General features: G+C 61.3%; 1 protein-coding gene across 3 annotated transcripts in view; it reads right to left on the bottom strand.

Annotated features, from left to right (window-relative positions):
- RTTN (rotatin) overlaps window positions 1-25,427 on the bottom strand; it is a 96,785-nt gene extending 71,358 nt beyond the window's left edge. Inside the window, exons 1-16 of one of the 3 annotated variants that reach the window (XM_055128180.1) lie at window positions 25,310-25,427; window positions 24,984-25,171; window positions 22,785-22,965; window positions 21,129-21,215; window positions 19,517-19,604; window positions 17,799-17,913; window positions 16,912-17,062; window positions 15,751-15,916; window positions 14,920-15,104; window positions 12,128-12,243; window positions 7,249-7,419; window positions 5,373-5,585; window positions 3,950-4,062; window positions 2,517-2,643; window positions 735-860; window positions 138-254 (exon numbers count right to left, since the gene is read on the bottom strand). In XM_055128180.1, the coding sequence (XP_054984155.1) occupies window positions 138-254; window positions 735-860; window positions 2,517-2,643; window positions 3,950-4,062; window positions 5,373-5,585; window positions 7,249-7,419; window positions 12,128-12,243; window positions 14,920-15,104; window positions 15,751-15,916; window positions 16,912-17,062; window positions 17,799-17,913; window positions 19,517-19,604; window positions 21,129-21,215; window positions 22,785-22,965; window positions 24,984-25,171; window positions 25,310-25,340 (2,175 nt within the window). In that variant the 5' untranslated portion in view covers window positions 25,341-25,427. Of the gene's footprint in view, window positions 1-137; window positions 255-734; window positions 861-2,516; window positions 2,644-3,819; window positions 4,063-5,372; window positions 5,586-7,248; window positions 7,420-12,127; window positions 12,244-14,919; window positions 15,105-15,750; window positions 15,917-16,911; window positions 17,063-17,798; window positions 17,914-19,516; window positions 19,605-21,128; window positions 21,216-22,784; window positions 22,966-24,983; window positions 25,172-25,309 lie in introns of those variants that run through there. The other 2 variants (XM_055128181.1, XM_055128182.1) reach the window with 2 other exon arrangements.
- Window positions 25,428-25,713: the final 286 nt, after the last annotated feature.

The raw sequence follows: 25,713 nt of genomic DNA on the forward strand, positions 1-25,713 counted from the left end.
GAGAGGCCGGGCCCCGCCCTGGGCGTTTGCTCGAGACCCTGGCGCAGGTTCTACGGGCTTCTCGGAGGGGCGGCGGCCCCTGGGCTTCATTCTCCCCCGGAAACAAGACCCCGGCCCGAGAGACAGCAGCCGCCTACCTGCAGCACGGGGATGACGGGGCACAGGGACTCGATGAACCTGCCCCAGGTGGGCGCCGGCATCATCAGCCGGCCCTGCAGCAGGTACGTCAGGACGGCCCTGGCCGCAGCCCTCACCTAGACAAGCACACACGGAACTCAACGCGCTGCCAGGGGCCCGGCCCCGCCCTGTCCACCCTGCACCTTCCCCACACGGCGGCCTGCGCCGCCCCCGGCTGCTTCTCCACGGCGTGGGGGAGAGACGGGCAGAGGGTGTCACGGGGACTCGTCCAAGAGCAAGTCTGTCTCCGGCCTGGATGCTCAGATCTCGCCATTGCTTTTAAAGAATACTTCAGGGCCGGAGAAACCGCGCGTGCCCGGCACACCACCGACCCCAGGCTGCTCCCCGGTCCCCCTGAGGAGAGAGCCAGGAGTCCCCGGGGGCCAAGCACCCCCCCGCCCCGCCCCGCCAATAAGCCAGACCGAGACACCAGCCCTCGACGGCACACGCAGAGCCACGCTAAGTTTCACCAGGGTGGAAACTGCCCCATGGCGCTGCTGCCCGACTGACGGCCAAAGGGGCGCAGCTGCCCCGCGCCCCCTGCCCACCCGCCGTACCTCGTCCTGGGGCTCTTGGATGCCAAACGCAGAAATCTCATACAGGACTTTCGGGTGCAGGAGAAAATGGATTCCAGTACAGAGTGACGACTCGGGCTTACCGACGTTGTGGACGCCTAGACAGTCCTGGGGAACAGAACAGAGCCTTCTACAGGGGACAAGAGGGACGGCCGGGCACACACGCAGGGCGGGGCCCTGGCCTCTCCCCCCCCAGTCAGCAGGAGCCCAAACACGGCCTGGTGTGGCCCGGAGGGAAAAAATGGGGGAAAGGTTTTAAAACATAATCGCGTTAGTGACACTGATTTTTCCAAAGGAGTCTTTGCTCTAGTCCAATCCAGGGTTTACTACATCGGAACTTTCCTTTCACTCCGTGTGAGACAGACGCCCAAGGACTGTTGGTGACTAAGCTGAAAACTGAGCAGGAGGAGATGAGAACGGCCGTTACCGTGACGGCTGCTGGCAGTATCCCCCCGCCCGGAGAGGCCTGTGCACGGCTGCTCAGCGCAAAAGAGCCTGTGAGTTCCTGGAGAGAGCACTGCACCCGCACCCGCACCCGCACCCGCACCCCGGGCTCTGGGCGGAAGTGATGAAGGATAAAAACCAGGAACTCCAAAGATGCCTGCAACCTGCAACCGCGTCTCCGGGGCTGCCCGCGGTCACAGAGGAGGGGACGGCGCAGGGACACGGGGCCAGGGGCAGGGCCTCTGCCTCTCGCCCAGCCCCAGCTGCCCGCCAGGAGAAGTCCCGAGCACAGCTGGCTGCAGCCGCAAACCCCAAAAGGGGAAAGAGCAAAGGCCAGAGCCCGTGTCCGTCTCTGCATGAAAAGGTGGGAGACACGAGCCACAGCTGTCACCAGCCCGGGAGCCCAAACCCCGCGCGTGGGGGCTGTCGTGTGAACAGACGTGGAAGCTCATGTGTGACGTGGGGCCAGGGAGATAAACATGTGACCTTCTGAGACAAGTCCTCGGGGGCGGGAGACGGGCGGAGTGTGGGGATCCGAGGACAGGACTACACACGCCTGAACGTGAAGCCGCGTGACAAGGACGTGCTCTCTGGCGAAACTGGGGAGGACACAGACTGATCTGTGTGTGTCCCAGTGGCGAGCTTTCTCGGGGAAACAGAAAGGAAAGCTGCGGTCAGAGTAAGATTTTACTTCTCTGAATAAAAACTCATCCAGGAGAAGAAACAGCTATAGAGGAGAAGCAACAACGGCTCAGGAGAATGAAGCTGCAAGGGTGAGCACGGGAGCGAAATAACCGGTGGCTGACGAGCAACCAAAAATAAAAAAGCACCCAAAGGGAAATGGCAAAATGCAGCCCAGCACGTGGGGGAAGACGCTCAGGGGTCTGACGCCGTGGTCAGCACTGTCCCCGTCCAACGGCCTTGTCAGTGATGAAACTGTCACCATCCTACGCGGTAGGCTAAGCTAAATGCCTTTTAAAAACATAGAGAATAAATACTAGTTTCAGAAATATTGTGAGATCTGAGGCTCCGACACTTCCATCATAATCACCTCCAACTCGCCTCTGGAAGAGCTGGTACAAGGCAACACCAGGGGAACTTAGGGCCGGGACCACCTAGTTCCTCAGTGAGAGAATTGTGGGTAGACTCTGGAGAAGATGGAACAGCGCCAATTCCCAAGAGCTAACGATGCCCGTCTGTCCTCTATGGCCCCCGTGTGTCCGTCCCACCTCGGTCAGGGAACTTAATTCTGGAGTTGAACCCGGGCCCCGATGTTAGCCACCCCTCCCCCCTGCCCCTGCGCCCGAGAAGGAGGCCCACCTTCACGGTCTCCAGGCAGCGGCGGTACGTCTCGGCCCGCACCTGCGGCATGGGGTGGGACAGCAGCCGGAGCAGCACCTTCTGGCTCTCGGCCTGCAGCAGGGGGCTGGCCTGGGCGGGCTTCCAGCTGCGGAGCCAAGACACGCGGGAGTTACTGCGAGGAGGGGCCGGAGGCGGGGAGCCTGCTGAGCTGATAGAGCAGTAGACACACTCATTCCGCACTCACTCGCTTCCAGGCGAGACTATGCTCCCTCCAACAGTGCCCAACACTAGACTGTCCTGAAAGCCCTGCTGGGGGTACACTCGGGCGGGCACTGTGAGAAACACAGGGAGGGACCCATCCCTCAAAACCTGCCAAACAGAAGGCCCACGGAGTGCAGCCGTCTCTCGCGACCAAAGGAGTGAAGCGGGCGCGCTGAAGAAGGGTCCGTGCACGTGCCCTGGCCCTGCAGCATGGGCCACACCAGGACCCGCTGGGGGGCAGACGGGTAAAGAGAGTGCGGCGTGAAGACACCAGGGGCCACTGCTCAGCCTCGGAAAGGGAAGCCTAGCACTTGTGGCAGCAGGAACGAGTCCGGAAATGGTTACGGTAGGTGGCATGAACAGAAACAGCTAAACGCCATGTGGCCTCGCTTATAAATCAAATCTAAGCCAGTCAGACCCGCGGAGAAGCAGAGGCTCGGAGGCTGGTCGTAAGGATGCGGGGCAGAGGGAAGGGGAGACTCGGGGGCAGAGGAACCAGACTAACGCACTCCCAGCAGTAACAAGAAGAATGAACTGGATCTTTGATATCTGGTGGGGGCAGAAAAATGCTCTAGACGCACACAAAGACAATTACAGTAGACATTAAATCACACACACAGTAAAAAAACTAAATAAAAAGCCATACTTAAGTAAAAGTTATCACTATGACATTTACTCTTTCCACAAGCAATGAAGATAATTAGGTTCTAAACGTGAGCTTGCCCTGCTGTCCTCGGGGTCACTGGTGCTTTCCAAACCCCCGAGGGAGAAAGAGGCTGGGAGCAACGACACTCACATTCTTAAGAACCTGAAATTTACATCGTTCATTAAAACTTTAGGGCTAGATACACTTCAAAGGAAAACTTTAAAGATAAATGAATACCCTTGACTACTTGGTTGGATGAACTCCAAAAGAAACGCATAAAAACCCAAAGACAGCTCATTTTAGTCCAAACGTTTTTTACGTTCCTATTAAATAAACGCCAACTATCCTAAAGCCACGGAACATACATAGCTCAGACACACATAAGACCACTCAGACACACATAAGACCACTCACAGCTTGAAAATAAAGAAGAGTAAGACTGAAGAGCAGTTTTGCTTTCACCGCCCCAAAGTTTACACAGCCACACACGACGACCTAGAAGAAGGGAGTCATAGTAAGAGGGGACAAAAAAAAAAGGTATTACATCTTCGAGCAAACGCGGACGATCTCCGGGACCAGGGCGAAGTGCTGGTGGCAGGAGAAGCTGCGCAGGGCGTGGTCCGCCAGCTCCAGCAGTTCCGGAAGGTTCTTCTCGCCCTTCAGTGGAAGCAGAACGGGACAGTGAACGCCAAGGTCCTGCACGATGACGTGCCCGACCACCCCAACGCAGCAGAGGAATCGCGTCACTCGGGGACCCCAGTCTGTCCGCCTGCCACCCAGACCCGGGGCCAGCGCCCAGCTGGAGGCCAGCAGTGGGCCAGCCGGGCCGGACTCCCCTGCCAACTCGCAGGGCCCACCCGCCCTCCCAGCGCCCTGCTGGTCCAAGGCCGTAAGGGCCCTCCCTGCGGGAGTGACAGCGGGCCATCCTGGCGGAGACAGGGAGCGGGCGGGGTGGCCGTGTGGCACAGGGAAAAGAACAATGGGAAAATAAAGCAATAGGAGACTCAAGGAGGGACGAAAGCAACTAGGAATTCTGTCCCTAATTTTCCAAACCTTTTAGTACTTAAAAAAAAATAAGAACCACCTTGTTGTCTTTTATGACTCGTCAGCCCTTTCCACGCAATGGGGAATATTCCTAGTGACACACTGGACAGGACAGATGACAATACACTGCTGGAAGTCATCCAGCTACCTCTTTGTCCTGTTTTTGTTTCTGGGTTGCACCTGGTGGTGCTCAGGGCTGACTCCCGGCTCTGCACTCACGGATCACTCCTGGCGTGCTCGGGGCACCATGTGGGATGCTGGGGATCGAGTGTGGGTGGGCTGTGTGCCAGGCAAACGCCTCCCCCCTCTACCATCACTCTTCCCAATTCCCTTTCATCCAGCTCATGGCGTTTAATTTAAAAAGAAAAAAAATCAGGTCCTTGATCTATGCAATGAGTCTACAAGACATCAAAGGAAAAAATATCTAAATAAGCAATAAAATAGAACTTTTTATTTATTGTTTATTCAACTGTCTCTCTGCTCATGCGGAGAAAGTAGCTCTATAGGAACTCCCTATTGAATATTAAAATCTTTATGCTAGGGGCTAGAGCAATAGCACAACTGCCTTGCACGTGGCCGACCCAGGTTTGATTCCCAGCATCCCATAAGGTCCCCCAAGCACTACCAGGAATAATTCCTGGGTGCATGAGCCGGGAGTATCCCTGCGCATCGCCGGGTGTGACTCAAAAAGCAAAAAAGAATAAAAACAAAAACAAAAACAAACCCTTTATACGAATCGTTGCTCCTGCAGGACGCTCTGATCTCGGGCGCACCCCACGGGTACAGTCTCCTGTGTTTTACGTGTACACGCATCTCACCCGGCCGCTGACCTCAGCCGGCAGCCACAGAGCCAGGCTCTCAGCGCGGGTCTCGCTGCCCGCCGGCCCGCGCCCGGGAAGCTCCCGTCTCGGACGTGTACGTACCTCCCTGCCCACGTCGGCCAGGAAGCTGCAGGCGCACTCGAGGGAGCGCACGGCCTGGGCGGCGCGCGTGTAGACGCTGTAGCCATCGGCGTCCAGCTGCTCCAGGTAGGCGACCGCGGCGCCGTGCTCGCCCGGGTACTCCCGGGACACGGGCAGGTCCAGCGCGAGCAGGAACAGGGCGGCCGACAGCGACTCCGGCAGGAAGTGGCTGGCCTGCGTGAGGGAAAGAGAGACGCTTTCAGCGCCGTCTCCTCCCGGGGCGAGGCCCACGGCGAGCACACGCCTCGCCCGCCCGCAACGCTCCCCTCGCGCCCGCGCTGACACGCACCGTCCTCTCGGCCTCTCCTCGGTGATTCTCCTCTACCCTGAATACCCGAAAGTGCCTTTGCAAACCCTTGCCCCAGCGAGTGTCGGGGACAGCCCAGCTCTGCGGGCAGCTGCAGTCCCGTGCCCAGCACTGCCCGCGGCCCGAGCACCTCCAAGAGTGCTCCCTTACGGACACAGCGAGAGGGTGTCGGGCAGCAAGCAAGCAGGGCCCCCGGGCTGACAGACGGCAGACCCGCCGAGCACCGCGACAGAAACTGAGGCCAGGCTCGTGTTCCAGAGAGGAGGAGGGAGAAGCTCGGCCAAATACCGGAAACAGCTCCCAGTACTCTGGAGACTAACCCTCAGCAGGGAAATCAATCAGCCAGTGGGGTCAAACGAAGCCGTCTGTTTGATTATAAAGATTGTTGCTGTTTTGTGGGGGGAGGGGGAGGAGGGAACCACACACCCAGCACTGCTCAGAGTGCTCCTGGCTCTGTGCTCAGGGGGCCCTCTGGGGCGGCAATCATCCAGGCTGGGTGTAAGGCGCGCACCCACCCACTACACTCTCTCCAGCACTGTCTTAGAATGTTAAATAAACTGCTTTCTTTTTTTTTCTTTTTCAGTTGCACCCGGTGATGCACAGGAGTTACTCCTGGCTCATGCACTCAGGAATTACTCCTGGCGGTGCTCAGGAGACCACTGGGATGCCGGGAATCGAACCCAGGTCAGCCGCGTGCAAGGCAAATGCCCTACCCACTGTACTATTGCTCCAGATAGTACGGTGGGTTTGGTTTTGTATCTCGGTGACTGGGCAAGGCTGTGTGCTCGGGTCCTACTCCTGACTCTGTGCTCAGGGCTCTCTCCTGCTGGCTCTGGGAACACATTAGGTGCAGGGGCCACAGGCCGCGGGGAAGGTCACCTGCTCCCGGCGAGCCCTGGGCCCCGCGGTGGGCAGCGGAGACGGTCCACACGCAACTCCCCGAGGCCCAGGGGTGGCCGGGGTGCAGAGGAGTCAACGGGCTGGCAAGGAAGGGCGGGAGCAGGCATGGTCCGAGCCGGGTGGCACCCGGAGGGGTCCCGCAGGAGGGGGAGGCAAGGAGGCCCCGCAGCCCCCACGGGAGCCCAGAGAGCCGGGTCAGGTTCCAAATCAAGAGATGGCCAGGGGCTGGAGCGACAGCACAACGGGGAGGGCGTTTGCCTTGCATGCGGCCGACCTGGGTTCGACTCCCAGCATCCCTTAGGGTCCCTGAGCACTGCCGGGAGTGATTCCTGAGCGCAGAGCCCTGAGCATTCGGCCAAGCTTGCTCAGGCGGACCCAGGCATGCCAAGACAGGAACAAGGGCGCCCCGAGGGCTCCTGCCCCGTCAGCTTCCAGAGAGGGTAAAGGGGCGCGGGTGCGAGTGGCGTGACGCCTGTGTCCCGGGAAGTGATGGGGGCCGGGGGCAGGCGGGGCCCGGCTCCAGGGAGGGGCTGACGGTGCCTGCGGGGAAGTGCTCTGGCTCCCTCAACACCGGCACGTCACCGTGGAGACCGAGGGACCGTCCCCGCGGGAGGCCGCGGCCGCACTCACCTTCTCCACGGGGAGCACTGTCTGCAGCAGCCGCAGGGCGAGCAGCGAGGTGCTGACGAAGGCCATCCGGTGGTGCACGCGCACGGCCTCGGTGGGCCCCGCGTGGGCGCTGCTCTGGTGGTGGCACAGCGTGTCCCCCAGGGAGCTCAGCACGGCCAGCAGGCGCTCTCTCTGCAAACGGAGCAGGCGGGCACTGCGGGAGGAGCACTGCGGGAGGAGCAGCCGCAGCAGGGCCCAGGCCTGCGCGCTGGGTCCTGCTGTCCCGGGAGGCGCCGCCCCCTGCTGCAGCCCGGGTCAGTCTCGGGGGCGATGCACTCGGGCTGCTCAGACCCGCTCGGAGATACGTGAGCACTTCACACCGTGACTCCCAACGAGAAACCGAACCCCACAGTCGAACACACCCCAAAGCCCTGTCCTGTCCCGACCCGCGGGCCTCTCCCTGCTCGGGAGGCTGTGACAGGCCACGGGGTGCTGGCAGGCCCCGGGGGCCACGCCTCACCCGCACACAAGAGGGCGAGCTCGGCCCTCGGGAGAGAAAGAGTTAAACCAAAACGAAATGAGTCAACGGGCCGGAAAGACAGTGGGAGGGCCGGGCGCTCGCCGTGTACGCAGTCACCCTGGGCACGATCCAGGACGCACCAGGCACCCCACACCCGCCGGGGTGCCGAGCACAGACCCAGGAGTTCCGAGGCCGCCAGGGGCAGCCTATTAAATACAGCCGGTACGAAGGGGCCAGGCCCCAGCGCTGTGCCGACGGCGACGGCCCCCCGCCAGCTTCCCACCGGCCCACGACTCCGATGAGGTACACGCTGAGGGCGGACGAGCACCGGGACACAGAGAGGAAGCCAGGGCACAGGCGGCCGGGCAGGGGGCCCTGCACACGGCCCACCCAGGCTCCAGCCCCGCACCACAAGCATGTGTGTGTGTGTGGGTGTGTGTGTGTGAGTATGTGTGTATATATATGTGTGCATGTGTGTATGTGTCTGTGTGTATGTGTGTGTCTATGTGTGCGTGGATGTATATGTGTGTGCATGTATGTCTTGTATGTGTGTGCATGTATATGTGAGTGTGTGCGTGTGTATATATGTATGTGTGTACATGTATATCCTGTATGTATGCGTGCATGTATATGTGTGAGTGTAAGTGTGAATGTATGTGAATGTATGTGTGCGCATGCATATGTTGTGTGTGTGTGTGTGTGTGTGCGTGTGTATGTGTGCATCCTGCACACGCTGCTAGACTGACTGCCCTGGATGTGCTGACGGCCTGGTCACCTCAGAGCCACCCGCAGCCGGAGCACAGGAGAGCGTGCGGAAGCCTCTTTGGACTGCCCCTTACGGTGGGGAAAGAGACGTCTGCACGGCCTCCCAGCCCAGAACGGTCTGGTGTGCGGGCGGATGTTTTGCCCAAGGATGGCTCTGCAGATGAGAGGAAAGGGCCCGGCAGGACAAGCCCGCCCTCCGCACCCCTGCGGGGAGGAGGGAAGGACGAGGGAGCAAGGTGAGGCCCGGGCATCCCCGCCGGGAGGACAGTGCCGGGGACACCCGGCCAATCAGACACGTCCCTTGGGATTCTCTGAGTCCCCAAGAATCCGAAGCTGAAGCACAGACGGGGCGGCAGCGGCCACTGTGGGTCCCGGCACACGGCCCGGCACACCACATGGCCTGAGGAGTCGGGGTCCTGACCGGGGAGGGATGCGTTAGAAGGGCGCCCAGGTCAGCCGTGGCCCAGAGCACTCGAGACGGGACAGAGAAGCAAGGGGGCAGGGCAGGGCTCTCGGGCAGAGGCAGGACTGAGGGTGACAGGAGCCGCACTCTGACACCGAGCACTCGAACCCACAGCCCGGCGGGAAAGGGCCTGTCGGGAGGGCAGCTGGACGGCGGTCTGGGAGGGAACCCGGGCGCTGTGCAGGGGGGCGGGCCCTGTGCAGGGGGCGGGCGCTGTGCAGGGGGGGCGGGCGCTGTGCAGAAGGGTGGGCGCTGTGCGGGGGGGCGGGCGCTGTGCAGGGGGGCGGGCCCTGGCGGTGGGACCGTGCTGCAATACGGCAAGTCTGAAACTCAACTATGAGTCCGTGTGTAAATGAGGCGCTTCAGAGGCAGAAGCGAGAGGGGCACACGCGGACGGGGCCCCGCCACGAGCACCAGCTTCAGTGTCACTGCACTGACCCGGCACCCAACACCCCGACCCACCCCGACGGGCCACAGCCGGGGCCTCGCACCTGAAGGCGCCTTCTGACTCAGCTGCTCCGCACACACCCCCCCCCCCCCCCGCCACCGCCCCCACCCCCCCCCCGCCATCCCCCGACCCCGCACCTCCCCCCACCCCCCCAACCCCACGCCTCCCCCCACCCCCACGCCTTCCCCCGACCCCGCGCCTCCCCCCACCCCCACGCCTTCCCCCGACCCCGCGCCTCCCCCCACCCCCACGCCTCCCCCCACCCCTTGCCTTCCCCCTGCCCCCACTCCGTCCTGCCCTCCCACTCCGTCCAGTGGCGGCTCTCCCCCCCCAGCACTCCTCTGTCCCAGGGCCAGGCGGCACTGCTGGCCGGCACACAGTGGACGCTGGGCACCCCAGCCTGCGCCCTGTTCCCACGGGCGGCTGTGCAACCCCAAGAACAGGGAATTCTCTGCAGTTTTCTGTTTGGGGGTCACACATGTCTATGCTCAGGGCTCACTCCGCACAGTGCTCAGGGCCCCCGCTGGCGGCTCTCGGGCGGCCTCTCTGCCCTCCCGGACACGTGGGGGCCTGTCTCCCCGAGACGCAGCGGGCGCCGCTCCCCGCTCCCTCTCCAACCTGGCAAGATACGCTAGGACACTCTGCCTGACTGTTTGCTTCTATTAATATGTGGCCCAAGAATGAGGCTTTTCCTAGGAGACTGTTATTCTTTTAAACAAGAAAAAGTAAATTCGATATAATTTCAAGCAGTGCTGTTTTATTTAACATTTCTAACATACCAATTGGCAATTGTACAACAGACTTAACCTTTAAAGTAAAAATAATCCACTGAATCATAAAAGATCAGGATCCAAAAAAAAAATGAAGGAATAACTTTTACAGATCATGTTCTGGCCAAGAAAATTTCAGTTAAAAAAAATTTTCTTTCAGTTAATTTAAGCAACTGATAGAACATTCTTCACACTTCTAGGAAAAAACTCACTTGCTGAAATCTTCAATATGTGAAGATTTTCGATCAAAGCACTACAAAACAGTGTGATAACCTTAAGGAATAAAGAAAAATTAAGGATAAGGAATTCTTTGTAAATCGAGGAACTTGAAGGCATAAGATATTATACCTATCACAAGTGCTTGTTTTCTCTTGTCAAGAAATTTTGGAAGTTAAAAAAAAAAACCTTGAGACTTTTACACATGGGACAAACATCCGCATTCTGTTAACTTCTACCTCGACTCCTAATGACTTTGTCGGCCTGGTACCGGCAGAAGAAAACAAAGACAAAGGACAAAGAGAAAGAGAAGCGTGGAGCTGAGATCTAACCGATTCTGAGGCCCGAGGGGCTGGGGGCCACGTGAAGGGGGCGGGCCCTGTGCAGGGGATGGGCTGGGATGTTCCGCCCAGGAAGCCCTACCCAGAGAGTTCTGTAAATTGTGGCGCCTAAAATAAGGCACTGTCAAAGCACCGTCATCCCATTGCTCATCAATTTGCTCAGGTGGGCACCAGTAACGTCTCCACTGTGAGACTTGTTACTGTTTTTGGCATATCGAATACGCCATGGGGAGCTTGCCAGGCTCTGCCATGTGAGGGGATACTCTCGGTAGCTTGCCAGGCTCTCAGAGAGGGATGGAGAAATCTACCCCGGGTTGGCCACGTGCAAGGCAAACATCCTACCCGCTGTGCTATGGCTCCAGCCTTGAAAATTTCAAATAGATGATGACCCTCGCAGGAGAGCAGCACGCCGCAGAGCTGCCTCCCCTCCCCACGCCAGGCTGACTTCACCAAGGAGGCGGCAGGTGTGTCTCTCCATCGCCCCAAATGAACCCCGGCAGCCGCAAACCTACAGGACCCAATGGCCGCCACACTCACAGCCAACCCCCACAGGCTTGTCTCGAGCCCCCGACACACGAGAATGAACCCGCTGAAAAACCCAGGTGTGCGGGACCAGTGACTGAAAACTCCAGGCTTCATGGAGTCGGAGTCGGGGATGGGTGACCTCCCCCATCTCCCCGCCCTTCCGGTTTCCTGGCAGGCACGCCCAAGAACTGCCTCTGGGCGCTGTTTAGATGCTTTAACAGCCACGATCCAGAGACTCACAAATGAATCTTAAAGAGAGCAGCACACCACAGAGATGACTCCAGACCCCAAATATTGAAAAATTTTAGAATTCCAGAACCACGCAGCCGCTTTCGTGGCCGTGTGACACCTCGTACTACTTAAGGCAAGAAATACAAAATAAATCACTTAGCATCTGCCTGAGGGCAGGCTGGGGTGGCGGGAAAGTCCAATGGTGCCGGGATTGGTGTTGAAATATCGAATGTAAACATTTATTGTGGACAACCTTGTGAAAAACTGAAGAATTGAAAATGAATTTTTTTAAAGTAATGCAGAATTCATGCCGGCTTCAATCAGCTTACTCCGTGGCTCAATAAATAGCAAAGTACTCCTACATAAAAAAAATAAAAAATAAAACAATGCCTGAGAGGATCATGTCCTACTTGCAGCACTGAAAGCAGAGAAAAGCCACTGGCCTGTTTCTGTGCTGAGACACGTTCCCTGACTCACAAATCCAAAGACCGTTCCAGGTCACGCACTGTCTCTATGAAAGGATACGTTCAGAAGCTAACGAGATCATGAAACAAGCTTAAGAAGAGCACAATGAGAATAAGAATGCTATTACCCACACCCCCGGAAAACATCAGTCCTTACCATATCAATGGCAAACAGACTGTCGTCATCCCAGACGGCTGCTGAAACCGCTTCCCCAGTCAGCACCAAGTCCTCTGCCAGCAACTCCAGAACCCGGATCATCATCTGCCTGCTCCCTGGGCACGGAGAGGAGGCGGAGGGGAAGGTCAACGTTCACGTACACAGGTGAACACCACCTGGGTCTACCCTCTCGAGGGTCACGCCCCACCCATTTCCATTTCTCTATTTTATTGTTTCCTGCATTGCAGCAAGAAAGAAACAGGGGGATCGTCACCTACAACCGCCTTTCAAGACCCGGCACCCCCGTGAGCACTCGGCTGAAACACCGCGAACCTGTGGGAAGACACTCAGGAACAGAAGCCGCGAGGGCAGTGCTGAGACACACAGAGACTGTCCTTCACACCCACGGTCCATCCCGGGAAGCGTGACACGTGGCAAAGCACTGGGCGAGTCTGGAGTGGTCCGGCAATCTCCCCCGCACTAAAAGGGGCCTTAATCTCCACCATACGCGCATTTCCCACGGGGGGCTGCCGAGGGAGCAAAGCCCGGAAGTGGAGCCACTACAGACGCATCTTCTGAACGTACTGAAGGCAGCCAAGGAAGCACCCCAAAGAGGCGCGCAACCCAAAAGCAGAGAGAGCAAAACGGATGCCCTGCCACAGAGGCGGGGCGGGGTGGAAGGGCGGGGTGAGGGTGTCGGGAGGGAGGCCGGGACCACTGGTGGTGGAGAATGGGCACTGGTGGAGGGATGGGTACTCGACCACTGTATGACTAAAACACAAGCACTAAAGTCTGTAAGTCTGTAACTGTACCTCACGGTGATTCACTAAAAGGAAAGAAAAGAAAGGAAGAAAGGAAGAAAGGAAGAAAGAAAGAAAGAAAGAAAGAAAGAAAGAAAGAAAGAAAGAAAGAAAGAAAGAAAGAAAGAGGAAGAGAGAGAGAAAGAAAGAAAGAAAGAAAGAGAGAGAGAGAAAGAGAGAAAGAAAGAAAGAAAGAAAGAAAGAAAGAAAGAAAGAAAGAAAGAAAGAAAGAAAGAAAGAAAGAGAGAGAAAGAGAGAAAGAAAGAGAGAAAGAAAGAAAGAAAGAAAGAAAGAAAGAAAGAAAGAAAGAAAGAAAGAAAGAAAGAAAGAAAGAAAGAAAGAAGAAAGAAAGAGAGGAAGAAAGAAAGAAAGAAAAAGAGAGAGGAAGGAAGAAAGAAAGAAAGAAAGAAAGAAAGAAAGAAAGAAAGAAAGAAAGAAAGAAAGAAAGAAAGAAAGAAAGAAAGAAAGAAAGAAAGGTGTGCAAGGCTCCAAACTCTAAACAGATCCACACAAACTATGCTGTCAAAGCCACAAGGCTCGGAGCAAGCCCCCTCCCGCGAGGGAGAAGGGCAGGAATCCCACCAGGTCAGGAGCCAGGAAGGCGAGAGCCACGACGCCCGGCCGGCCCACAGAACAAAGGCCAGTGGCTCAGGCCGAGGAGTGAAAGGCCTCCGCAATGAGTGGTCCAGATTAATTGTTTCATTAGAGCAGCTGGAGCAAATTCCTTTAGAAATCCCTTATGATACTGCACAGCTATAAATTATGCACTAATTTACCACAAAAGGGCACGAGAACATTTAGAAAATTTTATGTACCAAGACACAGCTTTATAATTATCAATCTGACTTTTTACAGCATATTAAGGAAAGGTTAAATGCAAAATCATTACATCTAAAGCCGTTCTTCTCGGTGTCCCAGGCAGACAAACACATCCTTTATGATGCCAAAGTTCAGCTCTCCCTTCGTTTCATAGAATCGGCCCAGGAATTCAGATGCTGCCGCAGCCCCGAAGCCGACTTCCTAGTCCCGTGCACACCCTCCCAGGGTAAAGGCCCGTGTCTGCTCCCGAGCACACGGCTTCGCACCCTGTCTCTTTCACACCGGCAGAAACATCGCGGGGCTCACAGAGCCACTAACACGTTCATGTTTAGGAGACAGGGGAGGCATCAGCCACCAGCAGAAACCCCGCAACGGGAGTGACTCTGGTTCCCTTCTGCTCACACAGCCAGGGGCCTGGTCAGGTGCCAGACCACATCTTGGAAACGCTCAGCCCCAGAGACTAAAGGTCACAGTGGCTCCCGAGGCCTCTCTCCGAGACGCCCGGGGGACTCAGTCGGATCCCGAAGAGACGGCCCGAAGCCCCTGTCCTCAGCTGTCTGACTTCAGAGGGGTTTCTAGGTCCCGTTCACCCTGTTTCCTCACCTGCAGACGCAGAGACCGCCCGAGACAGGACAGGCAGCACGGGCCGGTGGCAGGGCCCCGAGCACCTCCCCTAAGACTCTGTGATGCCAGCTGGGGGCGCGGGCCAGCTCAGCACTGTCCCCGGAGCCCCCCACCCACCCGCCATGTGACAACCACATCCCAGTACGGACCCAAGGGCAGCAACCTGAGAGGGAAGCGCTGGCCCCAGAATGGTTCAGAGTGGGGGGTGGGGGAGGGGTTGTGTTTGGAGAAAGACATTGCTGCAAAGGTCAGGTCTGGGGCTTGCTTGTTTCTAACAGGTTCTAAAGAAGACGGCACACGCAGCGGGAAGAGAAAGAGAACAGCCGCCGGCAGCTCAGCGCTGCCCCAGGGCCAGGCCCTCACAGGCCACCGCATCCAGAAAGACCCACAACACAGTGCTCCGAGACACTCGTGCTGAATGGAGAGACTGACCGACCGGCCTCTGGTTTCTGTTCCCCCCAGCGTCCGTGCCGCAGATGGCCAAGGCCCAGGCAGGAAGGGCCGGCAGCAGGGGGGCAGGACGGGGGCAGGAGGGGGGCGGCCGCTTACCGGTGCGCAGCAGGGGGGCGGCCGCTTCCAGGACGGACACGCAGAACTGGGGCAGGCTGAGCTGCTGGCACCGGAGCTCCAGGGCGCCCAGCTCCGTCTCCAGCTCGGGCAGCTCCAGGGGGGCCAGGTCCAGCGGGGAGTGGCCGGAGAGCCGGGAGTCCATGCGGGCACGGCTGCTGCCGCCGCTGGGGGAGACGGGCAGGCCCAGGTCACACGCGCTGTGGCACGGCCCCCCCCTTTACACGGCCCCACAGCCCACCTGGCCCCCCCTCCACACAGCCCGACAGCCCGGCCTCTGCAGACCCCTCTGCACCGGCAGGGTCTGCCCGGCCTGGAGGACCCCGTGTGCCGAGGGCCCGGGAAGCCAGGTTGCCTGAGCGAGACCCAGAGCTCTCGAGCTGCCGCCCCAGCACATGGCCAGGCCCCGGCACCGGCACTGCCCCAGGGCGAGCGGCCCCTGCAGAAAGGGACCCTGCTCGGCTGGCGGCCTGCGAGGGAGCTGCTCGCCGAGGGGCCACAGCACACGGGGACCCCGAGCCAGGCCCTCGGCTGCCGCCCGCCCGGCTCACTTCCCACGGCACCAGCACCCTCGAGTGCTCCGCCAAACAGCGCGGATGCCAACGGCCCCCTGGCCGCCTCTCCCCGGACACGCGACAGAAAACACCCGCCAGGGCAGCGGCGACACGGGGAGCAGCAGGGCAGAGGGCGGCCAGCCCTGCGCGGGGGCACTGCCCGAGTATGCCCGCCCCGGGCACGGCTCGCAGCGGCCCAGAGCCGCTGGGGTGAGGGTCCCCGAAGACGCCCCCGCAGCACCCGCCCCCTCCCGGTCACCTGGAAGAGCCGGCGTCCCAGTCCTGGCCGTCCCCGCGGGGCCGCTGGCCGGTGCGCCCGACGACGGACGGCCGCGGGCTGCTGCTGCCCAGGGAGGGGTTCCGGGAGTGCGGGGCGCCGCGCGCGTCCTGGCAGTAGGACAGGGAGGAGTTCTGCGACACCGAGTCTGCAAGAGCACAGCGACGCGTCAGCGCGGCCCGGGGTCGGTCCTCAAACAGGAAAAGCCCGCTGGAGAAGACAGCAGAGCCCGCCCGGCCCCCGCGGCAGGCCCCCGCCCGCACGGCACGGCGGACTCTGCGGCCCCAGGCCCGGCACGCGGCTGCCCACCGAGCCGACCAGCACGGCCCGCCCAGGCCAGAGCTCTCGGGGACCCTCTCGCCGGTCGCGGAAAGCTCCAAACGGGTCCACAACCCACACAGAGCCGTGAAACTGGGCTCGCAGCGGAAAACGCAGACGTGTAAGTGGGTGACGCACGTTAGCGGACGCTTCTCCAGGGGAGACAGAGAACTGGCCCCAAAGCACCTGCAGGGGCACACCGGGGACTGGCCAGGAGCTCCTGGGAAGGACAAACCAAAGCACCCGCACACCTACAGGGACCACTGTCACTGTCACTGTCATCCCGTTGCTCATGAATTTGCTCGAGGGGGCACCAGTAACGTCTCTCATTGTGAGACTTGTTGTTACTGCTTTGGTCACATCAAATGTGCCACGGGGAGCTCGCCAGGCTCCGCCGTGTGGGCGGGACACTTGGTAGCTTGTGCAGGAGAGGCGAGACTCCACAAACGGCTCCCCTCCAGGGAGGCACGGGGTGGGGGGCGCGGCGTGGGAGAGGGCGCGGGGGACGGGGGAGAGGGCACGGGGGCGGGGCCGGGGAAAAGAGGGTGCAGGGGGCGGGGCCGGGGAGGGGGCGGGGCGTGGGAGAGAGCGCAGAGGCGGGGCCGGGGAGGGGCGGGGCCAGGGAGGGGGCGGGGCGTGGGAGAGAGCATGGAGGCAGGGCCGGGGAGGGCGGGGCCGGGGAGGGGGTGGGGAGGTGGGAGAGGGCGTGGAGGCGGGGCCGGGGAGGGCGGGGCCGGGGAGGGGGCGGGGCGTGGGAGAGGGCGCGGAGGCGGGGCCGGGGAGGGGCGGGGCCGGGGACGGGGCGGGGCCGGGGAACAGCTGCACCTTGCTTGCTGGAGAAGAAGCCGGGGTCGCGGTGGCAGCTGAGCCGCTGGCGGAGGCCGGTGCAGAGCTGCTGCAGGCAGGACACGGCCTGCAGGGCCAGCCGGTGCTTCCCGTCGCCCGCGAAGGCCAGTTTCAGCAGCGACAGGAGGCTCTGGGGGCGGAGGCAAGACTCAGCGAGGCCGCGGGGAGAGACGCAGAGCCCCGCGTCCCACCCGCGTCCCACCCGGGCAGCCAGGATGGGCAGAGGACGACCGCGCCCCTCCCGGCTAGGGCCCTGCCCCGTGAGGAGGGCGCGGGAATCTCTGCCCTCTCCGGACGCGGAGGCACGCGCTTCCCCAGAACACGGCTCGGCACCCCGCCTCCTCCGGGGCCGAGCAGCGTGTCCCCTGCTGTCCCCCACAGCCCGGACAGGCGGGGGGTGAGCAGGCGGGGCCGCCGCGGGGCCCCTTCACATCCCTCCCGCACCCGGGAATGTGCCCGGGCACCCTCGGGTAACGCTGGCCCACCCACCCTCCTCTTGAGGGGACCCAGGAACGGCCAGTTCAAGGAAGGCCAACTGGCTGCACGCGCCCTGACAGGCTGTCCCTTAAGAAGCCTGACGTCCACACGGATCTCAGGTAACAGGAGCCGCCCACACCCACGCGGACTGCAGTTAGTGGGAGCTGCCCGTGCGGACTGCAGTGAATGGAAGGTGTCCACATCCACCGAATCTGCAATCAATGGAAGCCGCCCACGCCCACGCGGACTGCAGTGAAGTCCGGGAGCCTCGGCCACTGTGCAGACGTGGCCGGGCCACCTTCCTCCCCGAGGACTCCCGACCTCGCACTGCTTGTTTCCCGGCCAACAGTTTTCCATTGCAAACTCGACAACAATTCGAGGACACGCACCTGCACGATCTTCGGCCTCTGCAGGAAAATCTCGGCCGGGAAGTCCTGCATGATGACGTCCTTGAGGAGCTCACACGTGTTCCAGATTAAGGTGTGGTTGCTGCTCCTCAGAGAGCTACGGAACACGGAACTCACGGCTGAAGGGCAGGGCCAGGCACCAGGGCTCCATCCCGCCAGGCCCCCGCCAGCCCCCCACTTCGGGAGACGTGTCCCCCCACACCTGTGACACCCGCAGGCAGCTGCCGAGAGCCCCCACCCGGGCTCGACCCAGCACGGCAGTGCCGCGGCCGTGGGACTCGGCGAATGAGCCAGACGGAAAAGCCCAGTGCGCAGAGGGGTCCGCGCCCCACCGTCACTGCTCCTCTCTCGGTGAGTGGGGGACCTCCCCCCACCCGCCCTGTTTCTCTACAACCTTTTCCCTCTGTGGCCTAGACTGAGTGTCCACCCCATGCCAGCAGCCGACGCCCGAGTCTCAGCCTCGCTGCAGTGGCCCTGGGCGGGGACAGTGGGGACCGGCTCTCCGTGTGGGCGACCAGCACGAGGCGACCCTGCACCCCCGCCCCCCGCGCCTCCCCAGTCTGCTGCTCTGAAAGAAGTGACGACCCCTCAAGCCTCCCTCGAAAGGGCCAGTCAGCAGCACAGGCCTCGGGCCCGGCGAGACCATCCTCAGCGCCCAGATTCTCACCCGGGAAAGGGAGCGCAGTTTCTGCAGCGGCACCGAAACTAAAGTCCCTTTATTCTTTAAAAAAAAAAAAAGCTTTTTGGGGGCTGGAGTGATAGCACAGCGGGGAGGGCCTTTGCCTTGCACATGGCCAACCCGGGTTCAAATCCCAGCATCCCATACGGTCCCCTGAGCACGGCCAGGGGTAATTCCTGAGTGCAGAGCCAGGAGTAACCCCTGTGCATCGCCGGTGTGACCCAAAAAGAAAAAAAAAAAAAAAGCTTTTTGTGTCCTTTTTTTAAATTTTTAAAGCTTTTTAAGTATCCTGGCTCTGCACCCAGGAAAAACTCCTGGCTGTGCACGGAAGGACCACACGGGATGCTGGGGACTGAATCCAGATCGGCCGCATGCGAGGCACACGCTCTCCCGCTGCTCTGCCGCTGCAGCCCCTGAAACGAGCGCTCTCCGCAAACACCCCCGTCAGCTGCGCTGGGGGGTAACAAGCAGCTGACAGGTGGTCCCCACCCTCTCCACAGCCCCTCGTCCTTCTCACAGCGCCACGTCTTAAAGTACAGGACCTGCCCAGTTAGACCCACTGGGCTCATTTTTCCACTTTATTACCCAAGGACATGAGCAAAGGCCGTCAGAGACCCCCGGCCCCACAACACCCACAAAACTCCAGTGGCAAAAAGGGAAATTTCCTGCAGGCCTGAAGGTCTGACTTAAAGGCAAACCGATTATCTCAGCAAGTGAGTGAAATGGTGAGACCCATTGGATGTTCCCGTCCCTGCCTTGTGGCATGCCCCTCCGTCCCGCTGAGGTCCCCCACGCCGCGCCCCTGCATCCCCTCTGTCCCGCTGAGGTCCCCCACGCCGCGTCTCCTCCGTCCCACTGAGGTCCCCCACGCCGCGTCTCCTCCGTCCCACTGAGGTCCCCCACGCCGCGTCTCCTCCGTCCCACTGAGGTCCCCCACTCCACACCCCTGCATCCCCTCCGTCCCACTGAGGTCCCCCATGCCACGTCCCCGCCCCCAGGCCCGGCGTGCCTGGCCATGCACCTGTCGTGGGAGGCGAGCACGTGCCTGTCGGTGGCCGTCAGCGGCAGCCAGGGGAACACAGAGAACTTCACGCAGCTCACGGGCTGGCCTGCAGCAGAGAACAGCGGGGCTCTGGGCACACGGGGACAGGGCACCGACGAGCCCCAGCTCCCCGATGGCCCGGGTGCCAGGGGCAGCTGCCATGGCACAGGGCAGCCTCCCGCCCAACACGCCCAGGCTTCTCAGAGGGGAGAAGCTCAGGGTGGGGCAAACGCCCAGACGGGCTCCCCGCCCTTCTCAGCCCTGACTGAAATTTAAGTGAGAAAGAACTAGACTGCGAGATCCTTAAAGAGACGGAAGGCGCAGCCGCGTCCCAGCACGGGAGCCCCCTGGTGACCGGGAGACAGGGCTGACAAGCAGACAGACAGCAACGCTGGGGGTGGGGCCGCCCTCTGACGCCGCATGGCTCCAGCTCCGTCGAGCCCCCCCACCAGGTGTTGGGCTGCGCAAACTAGGGGGTGACCCCGAGAAACAGCATTACGTCAGCCCTGCCAGGCGCCCGGAGAGGGCACTGCTGCGTGCAGAGAACAGCACGACCCCACCCCAGACACGGCGAGTCACTCTGCCACGCGCCCACTCTGCACAGGGACAGCAAGAGGTGGCTGGCGGCGAGGACAGACTGACAGACAGACAGACGCCGTGTGCAGACGAGTCGGCTCCTCGGCCCGCAGCTGCAGCCTGTGACATGCCAGCACCCCGGCCCTGCAGCCGGACCACGCGTCCACCTGAGCTCCCGCAGAGCGTTCTGGAAACGGAGGGCTTCCAGACTGCGCCCAGCGGGGCACTGGTGAGGGCCAGGGCACCCGGCCGCGGGCCCCCGTCTCCCCAGCTACCAGGCAATCACGCCTCGGTGCCGACGTGGCCACTGCCTAACCGGTGTCCCCCGAGACGACGCCTCCCTCCTAAGGCCAGAGTTCGCCAGCCACAGAGGCAGCCATGCCGGGTTCACGGGGCGCCAGCAGGAGAGCTCCCCGGCGTGCGACCCCCAGCCGCAACCTGGAGACAGGCGGGACCCAAACGCAGATGCTTCCAGACCAGGCCTGTGCTGAGAGGCGACACATGAGCGACATGCATGGCACACAGAAGACCCGGGACACTCAAAGCCAAACTCTTATTTTTTCAATTTTTTTTTTTTTTTTTGTCTTTTTGGGTCACACCCAGCAATTCTCAAAGGTTACTCCTGGCTGTACTCAGGAATTTCTCCTGGCAGTGCTCAGGGGACCCTGTGGGATGCTGGGGATCGAACCCAGGTCGGCTGCGTGCAAGGCAAACACCCTCCCTGCTGGACTATCTCTCCGGCCCCCAAACGGAAACTCCTTAATCAATGGACCTGGGGCCAAGGATCGATGTAGAAACTAAACGGTCCTCGGCCTGGCTGAGCACGGGGCCGGCAGGACCCTGAGGGCGACTCCATCAGCGCTGACCGCTGCCACGGCCACCCCCGCCTGGGATGGCTCAAGGCCACTCAAACAACGAACACTGACCACGCGGACGCTGCAGGCCCGAGACTGGTCTGAAGGGGGGGTGGGGGGGTGCTGGCCTCCCACCAGCCCCAGGCCTGACCCCTACGCACCCGCGGCCCGGGGAGGCGCCTCCGTCCACTGGCCATGACTCTCCGGGGGGAAGTAGCCCGGGAAGGCTGCGCACTGCGGCGGCAGTTCTGAAACGAAAAACACGGATTACTGCAGTCGTCATTATTTACTGAAAGGAAAACTCGAGTACTGTGTCCTCCTCACTCAGGTCAGTCAAGCAGCCACCCCGCTGCTCGACTGCGGAAGAGGAAGAACAAGCCCAATCTCCAACGGATGTCTTTCCTCTCCTGCAGCCCTAAGTAATTGCAACTGTTTCTACAAGGGAAACATCCACGATGATACACCTAAGACTGTTACAAAGTATCCACTCCACCCTGCCTCTGGCATCTGCCCTCTCTCCAAGCCTGCTCAGTCTTCCCACTTCCCTGCCAGGCTGATCACATTCCCGGCAGCAATGGGGGGGGGGGGGGGCTAAAGCTAAACTGGCTGATGTTCCCTTTGCCTCTCCCGGGGATGCGACCAAGGCACAGGAACTGGAACGTGGCCTCCGCCATCCCTGAGTCTCACCTGCAAGGGAGCGCTTTGCCAGGGCTCGGAAAAAACCCTAAGCTACAGCGCGAGGACTCCGGCGAGAAGCCGGCCACCGCCAGCTGCTCCTGCTGATGGTGCTCGCGGACGGGGGAGAGAAAAGCCCTGCGGACACTTTCACCTCACAGGAAGACTGCGGGCGTCTGCCTCTCTCGGCCCACGAGCTAGGAGCTGTGTGGGGGTCACAGTGCAGGAGAAGGCAAGGGCAGCAGCGTACGCGGGGCCTGTGGGTCCCTCTGCACTGCAGCCCCGCCCCACCACCCTCGCGTCCCGGAAAGGAAACGCCTCTCACAGCGCCGCCCGGGACGCTGCAGGACACACAACTAAGCTGGCACGGGAGGGGAGCCGGGCTGCCTTGGTCTCAGTTTGGGCCGAACCAGGGCACGCCATCACCTCCCCAGGGCCACGAACCCAGGCCGACAGCCCAAGAACAGCACCTTGAGGACTCACTGGGCTGCTTAGACCCCATGTGCGACGCCTGTGTCCTCCTCTGACTGGAGGCAGAGGGGCCGGCGGAGCACAGGTCAGGCTCGTGGGGACCAGAAAGGGTGGGAGGGTGAGGGGTGGGCACGCGGGTTCCGTCTAAAGGTCCTTTGCTTTAGAACTGATCACCTACAACCCATACATTTCTGTTCTGACAAAAAGCATAGTTTTTTGTTACTGTTGTTTTGATTTCTGGGGCTGGAGCGATAGCACAGCGGGTAGGGTGTTTGCCTTGCATGTGGCTGACCCGGGTTAGATTCCTCCGCCCCTCTCGGAGAGCCCGGCAAGCTACCGAGAGTATCCCGCCCACACGGCAGAGCCTGGCAAGCTACCCATGGCGTATTCAATATGCCAAAAACTGTAATGAAAAGTCTCACAACGGAGACGTTACTGGAGCCCGCTTGAGCAAATCGATGAGCAACGGGATGACAGTGACACGGGGATACAGTGTTTTGACTTCCGGCCTGGGGGCTGACTCCAGGCTGAGTTCAGGGGTCCCTTCTGGCCAGCTCAGGAGACCGGAGGGGGTTCCTGAGGATCGAACCCGGGGTTGGCTGTGCACAAGCCCTACCCGCCGCACGTCCCCGCCAGGCCCCAGGAAGCATCAGTGGATCCCAAAGCGTCACCTGCATGGCTGGTGGTCTGCTGAGAGGCCGAGCAGAGCGCGGGAGCGTCCGGGGGGAGGACGAAGAGCCCGTCCAGGATGCCGTCGATCTCGGCCTGCAGTGCGGGCTCCACGTTCCCCCGCAGTCTAGACAGGAACTCCACGGCGCCCAGATCCACCAGGTGCTGGGCTGCCGGTGGGTGCTGGAACAGAGCAGGACCTGGAGGGTAGGGCCGGGGACGGCGGCGCGGAGGCTCTCTCCGCACGCAGCCTCAAGCCGGGGGACACGAGAGGCCCCTCCCTTAAAATACCGACTTTGCATTAAAATCACGCCAAGCAGTGGCTTCCCAGGCGCGCGTCTGCGGGAGAGGCAACAGGGCGGGACTTACAGCCCCCTGGTGCCAGAATCAAAGCAGTGATCTGCCGTACATGGATTCGCAGCACCGTGACCGCCGCCCACAGCCGCGCCTCTGTGCCCAGGGGCACCGCGTGCCAGGCAGCGGGAACTCTTGTCACTTCCCCTTTCTCTTTTCAGGGGCGCCCGGGCTGAGGCACCGGGAAGACCCTACCAGCCAGGTCGGCAGTTCAAAGTGACGTCCCAGTCATTCTGGGGGTACCAGGGCCACATGCGGAGGCACTGGGGGTCCTCAGGGCGCTGCCTGTCGAGGGCCGGGGTCAGGGGGCTGCAGGGCAGCACCAGGAACTCAGACCCAGGGCTGTAAGGCACACACCCAGCTGGCCGGGCCACTGCCCACCCTCCGCAACTGCAGATTTCTCGGTGGCACCCGGCCGCAGACGGCCCATGAAAGCCACTGCCCAGATGACTGATGCACCATGGGAAAATACACACGGAGCTTCATAGGAAAGACACCTGATGCCACAGCAAGAGCAGACAGCAGCAATGAAAATGCACGCGGGCAGGCCCGGAGAGATGGCCCGGGGCGGAGGCACTTACTTTCCACGTAGCCAACCTGTGTCCAATCCCTGGAGCACTGTCAAGAGAGACCCCTGAGCACCAGTGGGCCTGTCCCCAAAACCAGTAAAATGAAAGGAAACTGCCGCCTCCTGGCAGTACACAGCAACCGTGGGCGGAAGTGGGGGCGCGCCCAGCCTGGGCTGGCTCTCTGGCCCACACAAATGGCTGAATGAAAACTTGATTAAAAACTTGATTATTTTTGCTTTTGCAAAAATAAATTTAAAAAAAAAAAAAACAACGAAAGAAGTGAGGAGCAAATGAAAACAAATCCCATGCTCTAGGATGGAAGACCTTGTAAAAGAAAATCTACAGACAGCACGAAGCCCTGCTTGAGCTGGGTGTGTGGGTTGCTTCTCCGGGCTGACGGGCAGGGGTGCTATTGGCCTGGGTGCCCAGAGTCCCAAGAATCCCCACCTCTGAAGTGGCCTGTATTTTTCCGAAGGTTAAACTGTCTAAGGACGTTTGACTCTGACGGATCTAAGGGGCCTGTACGCGGAGGAACATAAAAGCCGCTGAGGAGATGGAGATGCAACTTTACATCCTCGAGCTCCTTCATGCACCGTGCTGCGTCACGTGAGCACCAAAGTTTTTTCTCACAGTCACCTACAACATTTAACCCTATGTTCAACTGACTCACAAATGTTAAAATCCAAAAAGACATGCTGGAGGACTGGTGCGACAGTACAGTGGGTAGGGCGTTTGCCTTGCACGCAGCCGACCCGGGTTCCATCTCCAGCATCCCATAGGGCCCCCCGAGCACCGCCAGGGGTAATGTCTGAGTGCAAAGCCAAGAAGCCCTGTGCATCGCGGGGTGTGACCCACCCACAAAAAAAAGACAAATCGGGGACCAGAGAAATGACTGCAGGGGCTGAGCCCGGCTTGGCAAGCAGGAGGCGGGGCTTGGTGCTGGCCAGGGCGGGCCCGGGGTTGGCAGAGCGCAGGGAGGTGCCCCCAGCTGGGTGCGGCCCAAACCGAACAGACACAAACACCCCAGCGTGGAACGCAACACACAGCGGCGCCCAGAAGCCCCGCGTTCCCATCACAACCCACAGCAGGGAGGGCGCTGGCGCTGCACGCCACAGCCCGGGTTCGATCCCCGGCTCCGCGCTCGCTCCCCGGGGCCCCCCCGAGGCTGACCCCCGAGCGCAGAGGCAGGAGCCGACCCCTGAGCACCGCCAATGGGGGGGGGGTCTCCCGAAGGGAAAGCAAAGCCCACCCGCCCCGCCCGCAGCAGCCCGCGCCCACCTGCACCAGGCGGCCCAGCAGGCTCAGCGCCTCGGCCGGCAGCGGCGCGCGGGGGAAGTTGAACCACTCCAGCAGGTGCGCCAGGAGCCGCCGGTCCCGCGCCAGCTCGGCGGGGCTCGCCAGCCCGTGCTCCAGCTTGCAGAGGATGCTCCTGAGCGCGCGCGCGCGGATCTCCGCCAGCCGGTGGCCTGCGGGGCGGGAACAGAGGCTCGGCCCGCGCCCGGGGCCCCCCGCGCCCCGCGCCCGGGGCCCCCCGCGCCCCCCGCCCCGGGCCCCCCGCGCTGCACGCGGCGGCCTCCCCCGGCCCGCGCACGGCCGAGCCTCACCCAGCTTCGCGATCAGCCTGCTCGGGACCATCGCGTCCCGCCGCCGCCGCCGCCGCCGGAGAATTAAACGGCCGCGCCACGCCGCGCGTCCCCGATCGCGGTCCCCCCGGAAACGCGGCCCCGCGCGCCGCACGTTCCGTCTCGCCCGAGCAGGCGCCCGCGGAGCGAAGGGCTCCCGAGGTTCGGGAGAGGGCGGGTGGCTACGGTCTGCGTGTCGCCGCCACACACGCTGACGGCCTGGTTTTAGTCCCCAGCCCGCCGTGTCGGGACGGCGGGCTCCGCCGGCAGCACCGGAAGGGAGGCGGGGGAGCGGCACTAGCGCCGGACGCGTCGTGGTGCATCTCGGGAGTTGTAGTCCTCGCCCCGCGGTGCTCCCCGCCCGAGGGCCCGGCCCGCCCCGGCGC

The sequence above is a fragment of the Sorex araneus genome, chromosome 2 (genome assembly GCF_027595985.1).
Source record: "Sorex araneus isolate mSorAra2 chromosome 2, mSorAra2.pri, whole genome shotgun sequence".
Lineage (NCBI taxonomy): Eukaryota > Metazoa > Chordata > Mammalia > Eulipotyphla > Soricidae > Sorex > Sorex araneus.